This window comes from Pholcus phalangioides, unplaced genomic scaffold, assembly GCF_987345545.1.
Source record: "Pholcus phalangioides strain wild (caught in Gottingen) unplaced genomic scaffold, Ppha-v1.0 ptg000003l_1, whole genome shotgun sequence".
Classification (NCBI taxonomy): domain Eukaryota; kingdom Metazoa; phylum Arthropoda; class Arachnida; order Araneae; family Pholcidae; genus Pholcus; species Pholcus phalangioides.
Window position 1 is genome coordinate 6066377 of NW_028301596.1, and position 22739 is coordinate 6089115.

Sequence of the window (22739 nt, forward strand, 5' to 3'; positions counted from 1 at the left end):
AAAATATATCTTTGCAACAGCCAGTTGTTATACAAAAAATAAATAAATAAATAAAAACCTTCGTAGGGGTTAAAACCATTCAAAAAAAAGTTGAAACCATTTAAAAATTAAACTCAGCAACGACATGACGGCGAAAAATCCACCGAATCGCTCTCTCTACTATATATTAATTTCAGTGAAGGACAATTTATATATATATATTTTTTTTACAGCGCCGTGTCATACATAATGAGTCTGCCTCAAAAATTGACGTTGAAAAGGTTCTTTCCGCCCCCCCCCCCAACCCCGGGTCCCTGTCTCCATCAGTCAGAGGAGATTTTTGGCGCTTCCGACGCGGAAGGTGACGACGAACCATATTTATAATATTCGCGACATGAAAACCAAAAAAAAAAAAAAACTTGAAATTAATTTTCCTTTTTTTTTTCTATCAAGTGCATATTATACAAAATGAAAACAGTTTTAAAAGCCTCTTTCTCCGTACTTCTTGATCGTCTCGAAATAAATGATGTAAGAAATGAAGTTTTGTTATTTTTTTTTTTCGAATAAGAAGTAGTGGCATATCTTATTTTCCAAAAATAAACTGTCCCCTCTGCTCTTTTCAAACGGCAAATGAGTGCCAGGATTAAAAAAGAAGTAATGATAAGAACCTTCTCTCTCAGGTAAAAAAAAAAAGCGGCTGCCTTTAATAAATTACGCGCCTGTAAAGCTCACGGCGTGTAATCAAAACAGACTTGCCGCGCTGTTTATGCGCGGGAAAGCGAAAAAAAAAATTAATTACTACTGAAATTTAAACTTTTTTTTCCCCCCTTTTTTTCATTTTCTAAAACATGATGAAGGCATAAGCTTAGAAGAAGAAATCAGCCTTAGAGTAAACCTAAGAATAGACTGTAGGGATAACTGGGGGAAAAAATTCTAGGGATTTCTTAAAGTGAATGAAATTTTTTTTAATTTATGTGTATGAATATATAAACTAATATATTATTAATATATTTTTTTGAAAAACTGGAAACTTACATGTACTATAAAGTATAAGGAGTCGAAGCCAAAGCCATAGAAACAAACACCTACCCGATCACGATGTTGATCCTTTCGCGTGGTTGACCACTTATGCCTAAATTTAATTGGGCACAATAAACGGTGTGTGAGAGTGTACAATTTGTATAAGGCAGGAGTTATTCATCTCTTTCAGCCGCGACCCAAAATCAACAAGAAGATAAGATTTGCGACCCATGGGGCTGTTTGTTCTTCGAGTTAGTGACGCAATGAGTGCATTTATAACTGGACCTTCAATTGAACTGTCCCTCTCATCTCCTCAAATTTTATTGTTTTTATTTTTGATGCGAGAGGAGTGAAATTGCTCTTACAATTTCTTCTTTCCGATAACACTGGTCGTGATCCGTAGCTCAAAAACCCGTGAATGTAAGTAAATGCGCGTGACCCTTCTCGGAATCCCCTGCGTACCATGTCTGGGTCGGGACCCGTAGCGCAAGAGCCCCTGACAAATCTGTTAATGGATTTGTAACAGCCATCTCGCAAGACCCCGCGAATCAAATTTGGGTAGCTCAAAAAATCCGTATCTCAAAAAACCCTTGGCTGTAAATAGACTCATACGACCCTTTTCGGAACCCCTGCAAATCAGAAGAGGGGCAAGACTCATAGGTTAAGAAAGCCTGATGTAAGGCATGCATTCATGCATGCTCACCCGTGGCCCGAGCGGTGATTGTGGCCTTTTAAGCCATCTAATATGGCCGTGAAGCTAAACCTAACGTAATCAATCCTTAATAAGCAGTGAGCAGAAATACAGTATATAAATATTCCAAGTGGTGACAAATCAACATTTTTGGTTTCTTTGTTTGTGAAAATCTGTGTCAACGTATGCTTTCTCGTTTTCACGGTGGGATAATAAATATATACTAGACTTTCTTCATTTTTTTTTTCTTCTCCATTTTTTCCCTTATGCACAACACGGTTGCGATCGCAGATCCCCAGCCTTCCTTATACAAAATTCAAGAGACGCGACGTAAGTCCATTCGACGTGCCGACCGTGAGAGAGTGTACCCAAGCTTGACGTTTGTCAAGTGTGCGTTGCTTTGGCTCACTATGAAATATTCCGTGACATTAATACACATAGGAGGGATATTCCAGTAAACTACTCAGGGACGCAGATGTTGACCCACCTTAAAGGTGAGGGGTTGTGAGGTCTTTTCCGCCGTAAAAATCTGATCCTAATCATCAGGTTTGTCTGAACAAATTCGTAGATTCCATTAATGAACATTTTCTGGGATCCTCTTTTCAACTTCTGTGATGCCTCTTCTCCTTATGTACGAACTGTTTTTCATGGTAAAATATTAAATTCTATTTGTTAGTAACTAAATTTTGGGAATCGAAACAAAAATTCATTAAAAAATCCCGAGTGATTAGGTGGAGGGGGTCCTGTTGAGGCCCCGTAGGACCGAGCCCGTTAAGACCCCCACTGATCCTTATTACTGCTTCAAAATTTTCATCATAGTATTCAGTTAGAAATTTCGCGTCATTCAATTTCATAGTGACCCAGAAGGCTCAAAAAGTCATTTAGTGGCTCGCGTGAATCAAATAGTTGAGGGCCCCCTCCCTGGAAATACGGAATAACTCGGCGCGCAATGTGTTATATGGCGGGCGATTTTTTTCGCTTGCTAAGAGACAGACCCCCATGCCGTATACTCACACCTCTAAAGATTCCCGCTACAGAAGTGAGTGAATCGTCAGGAAGTGATTTTCTAAAGCCATGAATACGGTGAAACCTTGCTAGAACGATACTCTACAACAGTTCTCACATTTTGTTACCCGCGGTTCCCTTACCCAATGCGTGGTTCATTTGAGGCTTCCCAGAATTTTAATAAAAGAACCATATAAAAGAACGAGTTTAAAGCATCTGAATAAATATTTCCAGCTCACCGTGACGCCCACTTTGAGGAAACACTGCTCTACAACGATATTTTTCCAAATCTTGTTGGGAATCGTCTATAGTCTAATGTTAAACTGATCTCGATACAACGATATCCTTTACTACGATATAAGTCACTCTCAAAAAAAAATCACATTCAATTTGTATTTTTAAAGTCCTCACCAGTTTTTGTTCTTTCCAGGGTGTATTGAGGGGTGTATAACATCGGCATTTTGCACTATTTACTTACTCTTCGAAAGTATTAATGGAGTTTCCCATTTTACAGTGTGGAACAACAAACTGAACTTAATTAACCAGCCAATCGATTTTAATTTTTTTGTGAATAAATACGTGTGTGTGTGTGTGTGTGTGTGTACTTTATGGTGGTGCTAACAGAAGAGACACCAACAACTGCACAAATCTGGTGGTGACTGATGACGATGTTACCTCTCGATATAACGATAATCATCGATATTTTTTCTTGTTCCGCACAGTATCGTTGCATCGATATTTCAGTGTATTCACGGGTTCCCCGTTCTGGCAGCAGTTCATTGATCTACCCTTTGTCAAAAACCAAGAATTAATCGGAACCACTTTCAAGATGGTCGGCGATGATTGGTTCCTGTTCCGAAAAATAAAAGTCTGACAGTAAATTTGGAGATGACAATTCCTCGTTAGTATAGATCTCTCGCTGGTTTTATAACAAATCGCGGTTTAACATTTTGGTGTCTCGCGGGTGAATGCGTGTCCGTGATGTAACACTTCCCGTGGGAACTGTTTCGATAATAAATGCAATTAATAATAATTATTACGCGATAGACAGATGCTTCTTCACGCGATGCGCCCGAAAATGTCACCTTTGTGTATTTAATTGATACGGCAAGGAATGTTCATTAACGTCGCTGTCAAGCGGTTATTCGGGGAATTCGATACGGAACGTAAAAGTTTCTATCCCTTCTCCCCCCCCCCCCCTCCATTTTGAAGCGAACGTCGGTGTCGAGGCACTTTTCGAATTTAATTTGATCCGTTTGCTTAGGATTCGGCTCGTGTTCGAATAAAACATTACAAAATCGAAATACATGCGCATATTTCTTTTCGAGTGGCTATGAGCGATGCAATTTGGCACTGATGTGTTTCGAATGAATTTGAAAGTCGATCGAAATCGATTCCCTTTGAGAGCAGCACATATTGTGAGTCTGTTTTTGAGTTGCGAAATCCAACATGACCTATGGGAGTTGATCTAATTAAAAATTGACGAGGGTCCCCGACTATACAATATATATGTGAATGCTTTTAATCTGAAGACAGAGTGATGTGACAGAGGGAAGAAGTGACCACCGTGATGTTCCAGAATGTTTGTTCTTTATGGCTTAATATAGGTGTTTCAGTGTTTTACCGCCCTTTCCGAACAGCCTATGCACTGTGATATTATGTGAACATTACAACTGCATGACAGTTCGTCACCCGGGAGACGAATCTTTGATAAGAAGCTATATCGATAGCCTGGCAGTCCGGGCGATTCTCACGGCTTCGACGGTCTTTGGTCCCCTTCGTCGATGATCTTCTTCAGTGATCAAAGAACTCAAAAGTTTTCGCGATTATCATCTTAGATGACCAAGGAACTCAAGCAGCATTGGTCCTTGGTCATCGTCCTGGATTATCTTTCATGACAATGGAACTCAATCGACAGCTGTCCTCTGGTCATCTTCCTTAATGATCGTCTTCCATAACAACAAATGGACATAACCATTAAACAAATGGAACTCATTTACCAAAGACATAACCAAGAAACTCATTAACCAAAGACATAACCAAGGAACTCATTAACCAAAGACATAACCAAGGAACTCATTAACCAAATACATAACCAAGGAACTCATTAACCAAAGACATAACCAAGGAACTCATTAACCAAAGACATAACCAAGGTACTCATTAACCAAAGACATAACCAAGGAACTCATTAACCAAAGACATAACCAAGGAACTCATTAACCAAAGACATAACCAAGGAACTCATTAACCAAAGACATAACCAAGGAACTCATTAACCAAAGAACTCATTAACCAAAGACATAACCAAACAATGATGATCAAAGAACTCGGTCGGCAGTGATCCTTGGTCATATTCCTAGATGATCTTCCATAGCGAAGAAACTCAATCACAATTTTTTTTTGGTCTTTAACACGATACTTACATAACACCAAAACTCAGGCTTCTGGCATTTTCACTTCAAAATACAAAATACGAACGACAGGTCACTTAAAACAAAACATGCATAAGTCTGACAACATTAATACGTTGGTGTCACATATACAATCAGAACACCGGTCACAGGCATCTACCAATTCGTGTCGCGAGAATTCCACGAGGTGTACGTGCGGTAAAGTAGTAGCTGTTGTCTCTGGTCAACGTCGTGGATGATCTTTCACGACAATGGAACTGAATTGGCAGCTGTCTCCGGTCATTTGCCTTGATGATCTTCGGGAACCTAGGAACTCTATCGTGTGCTCGATGATAACCTCGATGACCAAATAACTCAGTCGGCATTGGTCCTTAGTCATATAATCCTGGATGATCTTTGATGGTTTCGGGTCATCTTTCATGTCTGATCTTCTCCAATGACCAAACCAATAAATTCAATCAGCAGAGAGTCTTATGTCATCTTCTTTGATAACCTCCTCCCATGAACGAATTTAATCGGTAGTGGTCCTTTCTTTACGATCAAGACCCAAGAGACTTGATGATGAATTGGTTCCTCTGCCCCATCAAAGAAGATAACCAACCGTGGATCTGTGAGAGTATGCTTACTCTCGCACTGCTTCTTATCAAGGACCCCTTTCTTCGAACACGTAATGGCACGCCGATGTGCAAGTAACATCCTCCACGCTGTTGCAAAGTGCGCCGCGTATTTTTCCTGCAGCCTTCGCCACCTTCTCTCATTCAATCAAACCTAATATTGTTAGATTATCAAGGGTGAAAAGAGTTGTGCGCTCTTATAGTTATCGTTTCGTATCGTGATTTGAGGCAACACGTGCAGTTAACGGTTCGGAATGCATGCAACTGCAGCTGGTGCTATGCTCAATTATGGTGTAAGGTAGGAAGAAGTTGAAGTGTTGAAGAGCGAATATAAGCGTCATACAGAGAGCCATACAAAGTGTATGTGTCGTATATGTGTTTTGTAGATCCTTTTTTTTTTTTTACGTTTTGAGCAACATCGTGATTTCCTTGTTCTCTGCTGGCAACGGTCCAACTCGTAAAAAGCAAAAAAATTCTCACACGTCCTTAAAATACCGTAAAATATTTTTTCACCTTTGAGGGGGCGCTTTTTTTCTTTCTTCCCTCTCTTTTTCTTTCTTTTTTTTTTATTTTAAAATTTGACTAGTGTTTTTTTTCCTGCAGACACAGATTTTTGAAATCGTAGCTTCTTTTCCGGACCAGCCAATGACGTTAATGCGTGCCGTGACGTGCCTCTGTGACAACGAGTGATAGCGTGTCTGTCTTTTTGCTTTCTCCGAGGTTTCATTCCGATTGTTGTTCGTATGATGCCCGATAGCGCGTCCCAGACATTCCAGCGTGTCTGAATTCCTGATGATAACAGTTTTATTTACTGTGCCCAGACAAAACCCGCATGAATCGTGGCTAGTGCTGCTTTCCGTTGAATACGGTAGTGGCACATGCCATGCGTACGTCGCGCTGCGCTTTTATCGATGATACATAAACGCAGGGGAAAAATAATATGGATTACGTAATTGAATTTGAATGGTTGTTTTATTTCTCGTTTCCTTGTATGGTCTGAATTGACTTACACAACATGAAAATTCAATCGTTTGTCATTTTCACTTCAAATAAGGAAGACAGATGGCAGCCCCAGTAGAACACGAAACCCGAATTACTCAAACAATATAAATACTCTATGGTCACACATATACTCAGTATACATGTACTAATTCGTTAAAAATTCCCCAGAGGAGTGTTTATGAGGTGAGGTGCATGAACAGTTTAGTAGTAGTCTGGCCTGAAAAAACAGAAAAGGCTGTCAGAAGCCATCCATGTAGATGATCATTTTTTATGGTCTGGAATCACCCCTCCCCCCATGTTTTATTTCACCTCTATTAAGGGACCATTTATGCGAAGGACCTTTTTTTTCCAGGAACAAAGGGTTCATTTCATAGAGAACGTCTCATTGTACTGTGTAATATCTAATTGTTAAAAACTACAGAGCTATAGTAAATTCATGGGACAAACTTTAGGAGGTGATATAAGACTCCTAAAGAAGCATTTTTGGTCATAGAATGTGTGATCGAATCACAGCAGCAAAGGCGGTAGAGGGGGGTTTTGATATAGTGCTGAACAGCACTTTTCACCTAAAAGCAAATATATTTTCCTGACGGATTTGCTGCAATAAGTACAATCAACCATTCGAGTGTGCAAGGCATTATAATGTCGTAGGCCTTCTCATGGTGCAACTTGGTGACGCAAATCATCAGTCTGGAGAGGCACGTTCATTATTGCTGGGGGGCACGATGATGATGTCAATTCATATATGCATATATACATTATATCAGTCGACTTCACCTTTGACGCTGGGGGCCCCACGTCCCCTCCCCCGTATCTCATCCCATGCATAATTAGGCCCGAACCGAATACTTGAACAGCCCCTCTGTAAGTATGAGCGCAATACAGGGTGATTCTAAATTCGTGGGACAAACTTTAAAACGTGATATGGCACCTAAACAACCATGTGGAATGTGCGGTCACGAATTGTAATAGCAAAGGCAGTAGAGAATGCTCAACCGCACTTCACCAAAAACAAATATATTTTTCGGACGGATTTGCTATCAACCATTCCAAGGTGAATTCGAGGGTACCTTCGGATCCTTCGGATTGGAGTTAAATGGTACAAATCATGCTGCACCAAATGATCAAGCGGTATAATGACTTGTGATAGAATTTGCGTCATGGGCGGAGATACGGTGGGGGGGGGGGGGCCCAGCGTCAAAGGTGCAGTCGACTGATCTAATGTGTATATATATATGTATATATGAATTGACATCATCATCATCGTGCCCCCCCCCCAGACTTCCAAGTCTATCCCCGCCTATGTAATTAGGATGAATGAAAGGATGAGTACAGTCAGAGGTGTGAGGTTTTTGCTGTATCATACCTCTTTCTCTATACAGTAACTATTTCGCCAACACATGACATGGCCGAAAAGAGTTATTATGCGCATGCGGGGAAACTCGTGTCATCGCAAGCGTAACTAATTCACCTTTTTCTTTTCTTTCTTTCTTTTTTTCTTAACGCTTTTCTCTTTGAAAAGATAGAATGTAAAATTTTACTGTATATATATATATATATATATATATATATATATATATATATATATATATATATATATATATATATATATATATATATATATATATATATTACTTGCTCCAGGGCACGAATATCGTGGGCCTGGGGAAAATTTACGGCCGCTGTTATTATAATATTTTAGTATTTTGTTCGGAAATATAAGAGAAGGTGTTTTCCAGGCTCTGGTGAGCTTTTTGTCTTTTCGCTTAAAACCGTTTTTCTCTCGGTTAAGAAAAAAAGGTTGCGCGTCGATAAATCTTTCCGACGTTGCAAGTGGCACGACATCTTTCTCTTATTTTATTACTATTATTTTTCTCTGCCACGGTATTATTATTATTTCCTTAAAAGGAAATATATATATATATGGGGGGGGGGATATTTTCCATCGCCGGCTCCGTTGATGTCAAAGCAGCCATAAATGTGCCTCGGGAGAAGAGAATTTCCGCTGCCTTTTCACTTCGAAAGCAAACGGTAAAAGAAAGAACATTTTGCCCACTGTTTTGGGTGGAAAAATAGAGACGCGAATGGATTTGAAGAAAGATTTATACTTGTGTGTGTACATATTGCATAAAGTTGAAGCTTCGGCATACCCTGATACTCTTGCCTTGAGATCTGGCTGCTATTGGGCACAACCTCCCCATTCCTCACAGAGCGTTTCTTGGATGATGACCCCGATGGTCTTCCAAAAAAACTAACAATGTTAAAAATATCTTTTTGGCAATGAATGATTGTTTCTGTTTTGTTTTTCTTTCAAAACGAACAATGATTTTTCGGGCAGTGTTCCTTACTCTGACAGAATTGCCAACGGATTGTCAGTAGTTTCTACGGACGGCCGCACTAAATTAAGGACTTCCGAGAGACACAGACCAGCAAATCGAAGTGAAAACAAACAGGTTTGTTCAAGTCGCGCACCTCGTTTAGTGTCCTCTTTCTTTGCTTCACCTAGCTTCTCGAGTGTGGACGGTGTAAAGCAAAACCATCCCGTACCTCTAGGCCACGGCACTATGTACGCGCCCTAACTTGGACTTGATAAGGGTCGGTAATCAAATATAGCCTTCCAGCGGGTGCGTATGTAGGAGATAAGCACCCTCTCCTTCCCTCCGCGTATCTCTTACATACGTGCTCTGGCTAGAAGATTAGAGAAATACAATGAGACAAGCTGTTATCCAGACTGACATCAGAGCATGACGATAGGGCGATTAACAAGTATCTAATATCGGAATTTTCGAAAAATCTAAAAAAGTATATAGAATATGGGAAATCCGTCCCCACTTCTGATAAAGGAGGTTTTTCGGATCCACCCGCCCGCTACTCAATGCCCAAACTTGAGAAAAGGGTTTTCGCAGTCAAAATCGCCCCGCGTTGTGGGCTAAAAATAGTTTTGAGCAGTTCAGCACTGCGGGTCTAGACCCGGGTTTATTTGCACCGATAGTGTCCGCGGAACTTGTTACAGAGACATGTTTCGTCAAAGATGCCGTAAGTGCTCTGACACGAAGAAAACGGAAGGGGGACCTATAGAGTTGCTAGACGACCGTATATACGACCCACAATTGTATTGTCGGATTGTATTGAATCTTCAGGAATTACTAAAGAACTCCGTGACCTCAGAAAAGAGCGGAAAATGTGGCCTAAACACCCCCCCCCCCAGGTTCCAGGGCTTACGAAATGCTGTATTTAAATAAGCATTCGATTGAAATTTTTTATTTTTGAAAAATTCATTTTTGTTGGACTGTGATTATGTTGTCCCTGGGTTGGGGAAGAGCATGGCAAAGCTCAACATTCATTTCTACTGAAAAGCTTCATGCAAATGTTGGCATGTCTCCTCTGGCAAACAGTTTCTTGCTCGACATCAAACAAGCTCTACATTCCGAAAGTTTCGCTTAAATGACCTGTGGTGCTTTTCCAGATCCCTCAAGTGACCCTCGGTATATTTACAGATCATATGAGTGACTCTCGGCATATTCACATATCTATTAAGTGACCCACGGCATATTCACATATCATTTGATAGAACCTCGGCTTAGTTCCGGAGCACTTAAGTTACTCGCGGCACATTTTCACATCACTTAAGTTTCCCGATTCATATTTACAGATCACCTAAGTGACCCGCGACACATTTCCACATCACTTAAGCGACCGAGCTTAATGTGCGTTAATGCAAGGTGAGATTCAGAAAATATGGGGAATACTTTAAAAGGTGGTAGTGCACACAAAAGTAAACAATTTTCATCAAATACTGCATGGTCTAAAATGAAATGTAAACGTGCTACAGGGTCCGCCTTTATCCCGTACGTTACAACTGTTAAAACGGTTGCACGCTGGAATAACTTCACAGGGCTGGCGTCCACGCCTTTTATTCACTGTGGCGCAGATTATCATACGGGTTCTTCTTGTTCCCCAGGTTACATTTGCACGCATAGTGTTTTTTCCCTCCCGATGAATTTCAACGGGAATGCCGTTTTAACGCTCGCGGAGCGGCTGTCTCGAGCGTTTCATGTTAGTCCATGCATTCTTTGATGACGTTTGTATTGGTATTGCACTATCACGTATTAAAGCTTTTCCCCATTTTTTCTGAATCACCCTGTATGACTTAATGTGCAGCGAGCACTCAAGTTACTCGCGGCACATTTGCATATCACATTAAGATTCATATTTACAGATGCCTTAAGCGATCGGCGATACATTTCCAGATGATTAAAGGGGCCCGCGATGCGTTTTCAAGCCAATGAAGAGGCCCGTCATCTCCTGAAACTTGAGCATCCTTGCTTTAATACATGCTGAAAACCTTTTGCTCGATTAATTAGGTGCATACGTAGTAGTGAAATGTGCGTTTTTCACTACTACTTGCATGAAGTATTCTTAACAGTATTTAAAAAAAAGAAAAGAAATTGCATTTATTTGCTAAATTAATAATGTATCATCATCGTCATAATGCATAACATGAGCACGTCGCCTTTCTGAACCAGATGGCGATAAATCTTTCAGGAATTCTCGTATATCCCAGAGCGTGCGAACTAAAAGAGTAGTTAGAGAGAACCGACACAGCTCGAGTCCACAAATCTGATTATACTTGGGAAAATTTTATGGACGGAACCGACTAAAATCTTGAACGAAAACGGGAGGCTAGAAAGAGAGCCGAGAGTAAATTTCCAGAAGAGAATCAGGGCGAATACAGCCCCCCGGAGAAGAGAGTTTTGCTAAGTCTCTCACTCTCCGAAAGGGCTGATTGCGAGCACACACCACCACTTTAGACGGGATTCCTAATTATTCTGATTAGCAGTCAAGGGAAGGTAAATCCTGGCTGAGAGCTAGCTAGAGACAGCAATATATACCGTCTCTCTCTCTCTTTGAATCCAGATTTGAAATCTAATAGTTCTGCAACCCACGTTCTTGGAAATTATCCAAAACAAGGAATGTACGTACAGGAGCTGGAGGTACATTGTCCAAGATGGCGAGGGAGGAGAGTGTGAGTGAGTGGTTAATCTGGAGTCCATTAGCAATTCGAACTTCACAACGATAGGGTAGAAGCCCCCCCCCCCCCCTCTACCGACCGCCGCCACCACCGACGACGATGCGACTTTGCTGAATGCCTGGTATAATAATATACGTTACATACCCGAAATGGATAAATAGATCTCTCCATTTACTGGGAAGGTTTCGGGGTTGTGTGTGTGTGTGTGTTTCGTTCCGTTTCGCCATTAATACCCTTTGTACGCCCCCTTACCTCAACGTGGAATCGATTAATGGAAAAGAGATGTAAGTTCCTGGTCGTCCTTTCCTTTCCCCTACCACGTCGTTATCCTTAAGGGGGTTCGAAACCAATATATTATTGGCTGGGTGTTCTGCTGAGATTCCACTTACATCACTGTGTGGAAGGGACAAAAAAAAATGGTAACCCCGTATAAAAGGGAAGTGTAGACGGGATGTTGTTTGATGGAAAATATTCGAAAAGAATTAAAGTTCTACTATTGCAAGGTTTCCCAGTGACCTGGAAAGTCGGGGAAATGAGAAACGGTCAGGGGAATGTCAGGGTGAATGCAAAAAATTCGGAAAGTCAGATAAATATGCAGGGAAATTTGTGAGTTTTGGTCAGGAAAACTTGGGGAAATATTTTCAGTTTTGTCAGGGAAATTTCTGAGTTTCTGGTCTGGGGAAGTTGGGGGATTTTGTAGTTTCGTCAAGGAAAGTTGGGGGATTTTGTAGTTTCGTCAAGGAAAGTTGGGAAATTTTTTTCAGTTTTGTGAGGGAAAACTAGGGAAATTTTTGAGTTTTTGGTTGAGGAAATGATCAAGCTGATTTTATAGGGAACCCTAGATTGATTCTGAAATTAAAGTAAAATATTTATAAAATCCGACAAAAAAATATAAAAATTCACCCGTGACCATAAAACAGTCATCTCCATTCAACTTGCCCACGAACTCCACGATGCTGCTCCTTGAAGCACCCAGAGTGTGCTCGATGCTCGTGTCTGATCTCGGGCTCGCGAGCACTTGATCAATGTTCCAATTAAACACCTTATACAAATAGCATTCAAGGAATGAAACCATCCTAACTTTATGCATTTGTATGTCAATCATGCCGCAAGGATGCTCTTCTTTTTGTGATGGGTACAGGCAGTGCTCGCGACTAGGCAAAAGGTTGAAGACCTCTGTTCTATAGCGACGTAAGAATGAATATCTGTGAGAGAAAGGAGATTCATCACAAAAAGTGAAACGCTTTCTTTTTCCTCTGACTGATTGTGTGATGAAGGTCCGAGAAACAAATGGGTTGTGGTGGTTATTTCAAGACAGGTTCGGCGGTGTAATAGGCTGAAAACATGTTTGATTTCGCTGCGTTGATCTTTTCTCCCCTCGTTTCTTTGCTCTCCGCCTTACTCCGTTTTCAGCCTAATAAGAAAATAAAGTTGTGTTTGTGTGGGGGGGGGGGAAGGGAGATGGGGTTGGTTTGTGTCGGACAAAGGCAGTTTATTACCTTTGTCCCCTTGGCCAAACGAGAGTATATTTCTCACGTGAACGCAAGTTTTGTCACGTCACAGTGCCAGCTCCTAATTAGCTGCTCTGTCATATCGCCATTTTTTTTTTATTTCTAATAAATTATTATTCATTTACATTGATGTCGGATAATTTTATCATTTGGATAGGGGGAACGAATTGGATTTGTCAAGCAAGTCCTGATGCTTTCAGGAAATATATGAGCTGCTTTTTTTTATTTTTTAAATGTTGAGTATGAGATGGTGAATTATATTCGATTTCGAGAAATTTAGAAAACAGTATCGATACGTATATTCATGTTGAACTTATTGTATCATTGCATTCTAAACTCGAATTCGTCACACAAATTCAAAACGAGACATACCATTAAAAAATGATTAATGCACTTTATCGCATTATCTGAAGTTGGTGAAATTATTCCAATTATACCGGGCTACGAGCTCGTGTACATTGTGAATTGTTGATGAACAAAAGGTCCGTAAAATTAAAAAATTATAATTCATATGCTTTTTTACCTATTGTGACAAATAAATTGAAACATATATTTCTAATAATATGAAATTTCATGTAATTTTTTAGATTAACTGTTGGAAAGCAAAATTTTTGAGTAAAAAAATTATCAAAAGATCAACTCATTAATAGCTTAATTTTATTATATTGCGTAAGATACACACTAGATGGCACTCGTACGAAAAAAAAATTGTTTTATTTAAATGCTATAATAAGCACATTATTCTTGTGAGTCGGGAATACTCTCTAGTCGATCTCCCAGTTAAAAAAGTCTCGCCACAGAGAGCAACAGACCTACAACGGTTCGAATATGCAATCATTACACTTCACTCATAATTTGAATTGTAGATGGTGGCCCTAAAATATCAGACCCAACACTAGATACGCGCTCAGGTACACACACGTTGTTCCAGTTTTAGCCACGAAGCTGGGCTACGGCTTCTACTTCACCAACTCTGGCCATACCGCTGTATTGCAATTTACTGCCATTAATGAGATGGGTTGGAAACGAAGGCGCTGTCTTTCGGTGGTCACTTCAAGCTCGTTACGGAAAATGCTTTATCTATAGTCTTCCCTGGGGTTGAACCTGGGACCGTGACAGCAACCTTCACGGCGGTAGACGAGCATCTTACCGCCACGCCACTCTGCCTGATGGGCCGCGAAGCTGTGCTGGGAAATATCTTGGCGACTATATAATTCCGGTGGCAGAGTTTTGGCGTGTTTATTCATTCATGTCATAAATTTGAATCGATTCCCCTTTGCCTATTTTTGCTGATCGGTCAACAGTGAGGTACACATTGGTATAATTGAAGGGGTAAAGTCAGAGTGGTGTTAAGTTCATTTTTAACAACTCTGACTCAAGTCTAGAAATGCTAAACTGTTAAAAGGAAAAAATGAACTAAGTATCAGCTTCAATAGTTTGCTTCTTAGATTGTGAAATTATAAAATTTTTAACATGGAACCCTATGACTATTCTCAAAACCTTTTTCTTAAACTGGAGATTATTAACTTACATCAATTCGACTTCACAACCCCCTCCCCCCAATTATACAGACGTACAGTGCGATCTTCTTTCAACCGAATAAAGAGAGCGTCTAGAGAGAAAGTGGAATTCTCAGCTATTAATTAAAATAATCGATAGGTACAGACTTTTCAAGTGGTTTAGATACGCATTAATTTACTGAGGATTTCGCTCGCTAATTTCGCATCAGATCGGTGGTGTATTCGATCCCGTTGCCAGTATATGCGTGTGTCAACCATCTTCGAAGAAGACATGTGGAAGGGTTACCAAGCAGGACGTTGGGGCACATATCTCTCCGGGTTTTCGTTGGGGCGAAAGGAGTGACTGAGTGTGTGTGTGTGTGGGAAAAGTTCCATTAATATCTCGTTTCTGGATGCCCCGGTGAAATTCCGCCGCCACCTGAGAGAGCGCCGATAAAGTCATCCATCACGGCACCGGGGGGCGCCCTTCAGCTCTTCATCATTTCCAGGAGAATTCTCTACAGCTGCCCCGTTACGTGAATATATATATATCATGTCCAATTTTTTTTTTTTTTTTTTTCGAGGAGGAAACTGTTCACGCGTCCGTCCAAAAGCTGATATGAAACTAAGAATAAGTCACTTCAATTCGAAATATGGACTTTTCTCAAGGAGACCGAGCTTTTCTTGGAGCCCCTGATACGTACGTTTGTGCATTGGAATCTCATCGTTCCGTTCCGTGTAAATATAGCTGGGGGGAGGGGGGGGGTATATAGCTTTGTTTAGTTGACCGCATGATTCGGACCTGCTCTGAAAAATATACAGTAAAAGTCCGATATAACGAGTACGGCTTATAGCGAGAATCGCGTTATAACGAGTGATTTGCAAATGATTGACAAATAACTAATACAAAATGTATTCAGTTCTAGTTCGAAATTAGGAAGCGTTCGCTATAACGTCAAAAACAAAATGCCCCAAAAAAAAACCAATTCTTCCTTCTCTTTCTCTTCAGGAATTGAACATAATGACTTAGCATATGCTCCTTGTAACAATCGCTTTGAAAATTTCTTTTTACATCCATAGTTAAGGTATCCGACTGCCTTTCCTGTCACTTTTCTTTAAAACAGTACTGGAGTGAACTTCGATAACATTTTTTTTTTAATAGAAGTGTCCCAAAATGATGAAAACAATAATGAATTTTGGACCCGCCTAATGCCATTTTCTATGAAAAAGTCATCTTTACGTCAAATTTTCAGTGAAATTCATGTGATATTCCAAACAAGATTGCAATATATTCAGCCAGAAGTAATGATGCAGGTTACGAACTCAAATTCAAAGGATTGTATGATGTGCTTATAAAAGTTACATTCAAATCTGTTGATGCATGTGTGAATATTTTGAAATTTCATTCCACATTTCGCCTATAAAACACTGTAATTAGACAAATATATGTGTGATAGACCTTAGATTGTAGTTCATAACCTCGGCAATATGTATTTAGCAGAATATAATATTAAAATCTCGTAATGATACAATGTACAGATTTTTACGAATCGTGTTTCAAAATCAAGTGAAATGTCAAAAATTAGCATCTTTGTTTCCGTTAAATGCGTTTAAAGCTTTTATTCACGAATTACTTGCTTGTAAAAACTCAAAACTGATCTAACTTCGGTTCTAAGCGTCATAAAAGTAAAACAAGGCCTATCTTGGAATCACAAAGAATAGAGCTTTCGTAAAAAATAAGAAAAATAGAAATTGAAATCTTTTTCCAAAATGACGTTTTTGATGGAGTTGCACACCCTCTAGCGTTGTTTACTCATAATTTGGGATACGTTAATTTCGTATTTACGAAATAAACGCGATACATGCGAAATTCACGAAATAAATGCAAAATTTACCAATGTTAATGAATAAATGCGAAAATTTAAATTTTTACTATTTTTCCACAAAATCTCGATAATTTACAAATTAGAAGTTGCTAATTCATCTGTGTGCTCCCTAGCTATAATTGGGACCTTAATGAAAGCGAATGATCTCAAGTAAAAGGCTTAGTATCAGATTCCGCGCGTTAAATGACCGCGTGTTTCAACTTATTAACAGCACTTCATGGTGACAATATTTTGCACTACCAATGCTAGGTGAATAAACTGGATCTCGTGGGTGACGTATTTATTGAAGAGTTCAAAGAATTTAATTTTGTTGTGGCCATGACGAAGCAACTTCTCTCACACTCAAGAAAAATTAAAAGTGCGTTTTTAAGCTGCAAAAAAGAAAAAGTATCGCGACTGAAAGCAAAACTCTTCCCGACGCCTTTAGTGGTGCAAAACTGTCATTTATCTGAGCGAATATATGAAACATACTTTCTTGCTTTTTTTTCAATGAATAGGCAGACGATAAAACCAACGTAAGTTTCTAAAAAAAAGTTTGACAATGAAATTCTAGCTCGTAAAATAAGACTTCAATTGATTTTCGTTTCCGAGTTCTGTACGGGAATTATGGAACTAATATCGACAATTTTGAAGTATCCCAAACTGTCCATTTGTGCACGTTTTGTGGAGTTAGTAGACTTTAAAACTTCTTTTGATTGCCCATTTCAAGGCATTTTTACGAAAAAACAGAAACATTTTTGACAAATGAGAATGGTGGAGTTTGTGAAGAGTATATTATTAGGCTTACACTATTTTTAGATAAGGTTTCCAAACCATTTTTAATTAAGTAAATGATCTACATATTGCACACATAATACTATGTTAAACCCACATGGTGATCAATGTAGATGATTTTGTATACGCAGATTAATTTTTTTGCATCTCTTGATCTTTCCAGGTGTTGGACGACCATTACCTGCTGAAACACAAGAAAGTAGCGAAGCGCTCTTTGGGTAGGAGCTTGGAACATCATTCCACTCTTCAGAGAGAACCACAGGTAAACCAGTTATATACCCACATATGCATAATACAGTCGAACATGAACGTATAACAGTGTTCTTCAACCGCTGGTCTGCGAACGGTGCCGGCTCGTGGGAATTCCTTACCGGTTCGCGAAACATTTCGCCCAATTCGTATAGACGGTAAATTCGTATATTACGGTAAATGTGATAAATCGGTTATTATGCGTAATCCCCTAATCATCTCGGTAAGTTTGATAAATTTACCACTTTTATTGGACACTATGCGTAATACCCAGTGTCATTGATAAATTCAATAAATGCTAAAAAAATATCACTTGTACCGGTGAATTATACATAAATAAAGGGGCATGTGCAAGGTGTGTTTGGTGAAGCATGAGGGGGAAAAACAAACTTCTAATTGGTCTCAGCTTTTCTCTTACATGGGCTGCGTTCATTTGAAACAAACACATTGATGTCTAACACCATACGGCCAAAGCAAAGTTAATACATAGCAACACCAAGTTTACCTCTCAGGCACTTAAGAATCAGGCTTATTCACGTTTAAATGGTGCTGGAGGGGGGGGGGGGGCTTTCTAATTGATGCCAATCGTTGAAGATTTTAAAAAGAGAAATTCGTTTGAAGTTAAACAAAATATGGCCTCTGAAATTCACCAATAAGCTCAAAACAATGTTAAAATAAGCAGTTATAGCAGGAAAAATTCAAAAAAGGCATTTTTACAAGGGAAATTTTTTTTTAAAAAATGAGCAAGGGAAAGGGCATTTATGGCATTTTGCCTGAATTTCCGGACTAGTAATGATTGAATAATTGCATCGTTGCTTAGTGGCGTCTGAAGTATTTCGAACCTGTGGGTGCTCGTCCTGAGTTTCGTGCAGGAAATTTTGATTTCCAAATAAATTTTAGGGGAACTCAGACAAGCTCCAAAAAAATTTCCCTGGGTGCTCCAGCGCCTGCAGCACCCCCGGCTCCGACGCCACTGCCGTTGCTCGCCTGTTGCTGTCAGTGTCGAGACGTTTTAACGGGGAGATCGGCTCGCATTTTCACCTCCAAGTTGGGAGAACCACAGATTAACAAAATTTTAAATTTAAATTAAAACATCATACCGTATCCATATCGGTTTTTATTTCTGTCTTAGCCGTCAGCAGGGGTCAGCGAATTATATTTATTTTTCTCCGGTCTGCCACTTATTTCTTTTATTTAATTTTCTGCTAGTCCGCAACTCTTACGCGTACTATTTATTTAGTTTTTCTCCTATTTATTCTTTTTTTTCCGGTCCGCACACTATTTTGGTACCTACGTATTTATTTTCCCTCGCGAAATTCTCCAACTGCTGTCACCGGTCCATAGATGTAAAAAAAGGTTGAAGAACGCTGGCGAATAACCTCTAGATGTTCATTTATAAACTTGGTAGTAATTATCGTGCTTCGCGGATCTTAGTTTGGGAATCACTGTCTCATGGAAAACCATAATAACTTCCTTTTTCTCAAGGGTAAATTGCAATAAGGGGAACCAAGTAACAAAGTATTTATCGTGTGTATTAAAGACAGTCCAGTAAATTTGAATGGGAAATTCGCGTGTCCCGATAGCAAAATATTCATATCGGAAAGCTCTAGAGCTGAAGGAAAAAAAATGTATCTCGTTCTCTCTCCGGGAGAAATTATTCATCATTAAAGCGCGACGGAGACGGAGAGAGTGAGAGAGAGATAGAGAAAACAATTTTCTCCAGTCTTAGAATGGAATCTCATTTTCTAAAAACCCATTATAATAAAGCACATAAGCATTTTTGTGAGAGTCGGACCGAGAGAGAGAAGTAATTTAAGGGGAATAGAGGAGCGAGAGAAAACTCCCTCTCTCGTCGATGGAAAAAGAAGAGCAACGTCACCATTCTCTGTATGGCTATATATTGCATCAGTAACTGCAAAATGCATCAGCCTATTCCCGTCACTGGCTAGAAGACGAGAGAGAAAAAAATTTACAATATATCGCCGGTAATAACAATAAAATAGAGGCAAGAAGCGCGTATACCCCCCAAAAAAAAGAGTAAGTAGTCCATGGATCAGATCCTAGAGCTTCCAGCAACAGCCATTCGTTACTTCTCCGCCCCCCCCCCGCCCCGTTATAACGTTTCTTCTACCATAACCTCCTGTGGATGATGAAATAAAAACTTGGGGGGGGGCCCTCTTGCCTGTGTCAGAGGAGGTGCTAAACAGCCCGTTAAACGCATTCGCAGACTCATCTTAAGCCTCGAATGGGCTTCTCATTGCACTTTGTGAGTGTGGAGTCCGTATCCGTTTACTCTTGATGTACGTCATAACGGCTGGGTAGGTGTCGCTATATGCCGAAGCTAGAGGAATGGAGTGTTATGGAATATTTAGATTTTGGCTCAGTATTCTTCAATAAGGCTTCTGTGACTGCCTAGTGTATTTTATTCTGAATGTGTGATCATATATAGGCTGAACGACAGGTTGAAAATGCTCAACAAGTGTCTCCATCTAGTTTTTTTTTAACTTTATTGGAATCGTTAGAGATCTCGCAGCCTGTTGAAATGATGCATTGTTTGTCTCTGTGTGTTTTTTCTTGGAGGTGGAATTCGAGCATCATGAGGGTTGATTAACTATTGTGAGAAGAACTTGGGTTGGGTCCAGAAACCAGTACTATGCATGTTCGTTTAGAACATAGTTTCCCAACCTTTTTTTGTCCCATCACCCCCTTCTTCAGAAATTTTTTTCTCCCATCGCCCCCCAACGCAATCTAACCCATAGAAACCTATGTTATACCCGTAGCTTCTACCGCCCCCCTGAAACATTCCATCGCCCCCAAGGGGTCGTTAACGCCCACGTTAGGCATCACTGGTGTAAACCATAGTCTCCCAAACTTTTTGTTCCATCACCCCCTTCATCAGAAATTTTTTCCTCTCATCGCCCCCCCAACTCAAGTAAACCCATAGGATCCTATGTTAAATTAGTAGGTTCTATCACCCCCTTGGACCATTCCATCGCCCACTTTGGGAAACACTGGTTTAGAATCCTTCCGAGGATATGTTGTGTTAGTTCAGGAAGACCTAGAACCCCTTAAAAAAGCTATAGGTGTCTTTTAATATTTGTGTATATATATCTTGGTGCCTCGGTAAAACTCCACGTCCTGGTCTGTTAGTTCCCGATTTTTGAGTTGTTCCGGATGAATGTAGTTAACATACATGTAACATAGATAATTTTGCTTGCTACTCGTCGTAAATGAGTGAGATTTGGGTTTTATTTGATGCGAATTTCCTGGAAATATGCAGAAAAATTGCGTATTACTAGAAATGCGCAGTTGGTTTGTGCATTGCTAGAACTGGTCCGAGAGCAGGCGTATTTCTAGAAACGCATTAGAGGTTTAATTACTTCTGGAAATGCGTGGTATGCTTTCTTTCCTCTAGAAATGCAATGCGTAGGAAACGTGCGTATCCCCAGCAATGTGTAGTAAGTTTACGCACCTGTTAGAAGTACGCAAAAAGACTTGCGTATTCCTAGAAATGCGTTGAAGGTTTGTTCGCCGTTGGAGTATGCCGGAAGACTACTCCCCCCCCCCCACCCCCAGAAATGTGCAGGAGGCCGGTTTTCCCCTTCTAACACGTAGGAAGTGTGCTTTTCCTTGGAAGTGCAAAGACTGCTTTCTTTGTGTACCTTTAGAAATGCATTAAAAGTTTTCTTACTCCTACAAACGCGTAGGTTTATTTATTTACTACCCCCCCCCCCTCGTAGGTTTGCAGACCCTAAAAGTGCTTGAAAGGATTCGTAACCCTTCCTACTTCGCTAGAAATGCACTGGAAGCGCTTGCGTATTCCTAAAGGGGAATTGGAAGTTTTCTCAACCCCTTTATGTAGAAATGTGTTAGATACTTGCTTACAACCAAAAAATGTGTGTCACGCTCACGTGTCCCTAAATGTGCACAACACACAAGCTTGCATACCCTCTTTCTCTTGTGTAACGCTATAATTAAGTTTACACGCTTTTATTTCTTGTACTTTACTCGTTTTTCTTCTACTCACGATTACTAATCATGTTTCGTGTATCTTTCGATATCCAGTCTCAAGAGTACTTACTGCCGGTTTTACGCGTACTACAGGTTGGGAAACTCCGTTTGAACCGAGTTCAAACTTGTCCCAGCCATCACCGATAGTCACAACACACACTGGCCTGGAGTACCCTGGAGCAGAGTGTTCCGGAAGCAAACATTCACCAAGGAACATTGGGCTAGGCTGGGACAGTGTTCAGCTAGCCTATGCCGCTGATGCTTTATTGCAGCAGGGGATGGGAGGAGGCAAACATTTGAAGCAAATATTTGCGAATTACTATTGGGCAGGATGGACATGAGTGTGGCCTTAGCTCTGAACAATCGACTGGAATGTTTTCTCACTTGTTTTCACCGATAAAGCCGGGAGCACACTCGTGTTCAGCCTGTTCCAATAGTCATTCAGAAATACAGTGAAAACTGTGCGAAACGGAACGTCAAGAGACTGAAATAATATTCCGTTTGGACATATTTCCGTTTTATAAGTTTGCCTGCCCCTCCCTGCTGCAATGAAGCCCCAGCGACATAGACTGGCTGCACACTGGCTCAACCTAGACCCAATGTTCTTAGGTGAATATTTGCTTCCAGAACACTCCGTGTGACTCCGTAATTCGCACACACATGCTTATCTCCCCTTTAAAAAAGTCTCGTAACAGGGAGCAACAGGCCTGCAGCGATACAATTATTAGATCATTACACTTCCCTCATAGTTAGAAAAAATAATGGCAGATGGTAGCACACTGCAAATAACAAGCATTACACAGTAACAAACTTCACGTTAGGTTCACAACACCTACACGCATATTCCAACATGTACCAATTCGTTAGAAATTCCGCAGAGGAATGCGGACGAGGTGCATGTGTGGTTTAGTAGTAGTAGTGCATAGCGTAAAAAAATTGTAATCAAAAGAACATGAGTCCCAGCCCCAGAGTCCTGTCAGCTTTTACCCACCCTGTGTGGGACCATGACGTCAACCGCTGACCTCTTGGGACAGTAATCGGTCAGCTATACA

General features: G+C 40.2%; 1 protein-coding gene across 2 annotated transcripts in view; it reads left to right on the top strand.

Annotated features, from left to right (window-relative positions):
* Positions 1-22739, top strand: part of LOC149087959 (furin-like protease kpc-1) — a 253187-nt gene that overhangs the window by 152667 nt on the left and 77781 nt on the right. For both annotated transcript variants that reach the window (XM_089243124.1, XM_089243117.1), the window contains exon 2: positions 17591-17689. In XM_089243124.1, the coding sequence (XP_089099250.1) occupies positions 17591-17689 (99 nt within the window). The remainder of the gene's footprint in view (positions 1-17590; positions 17690-22739) is intronic.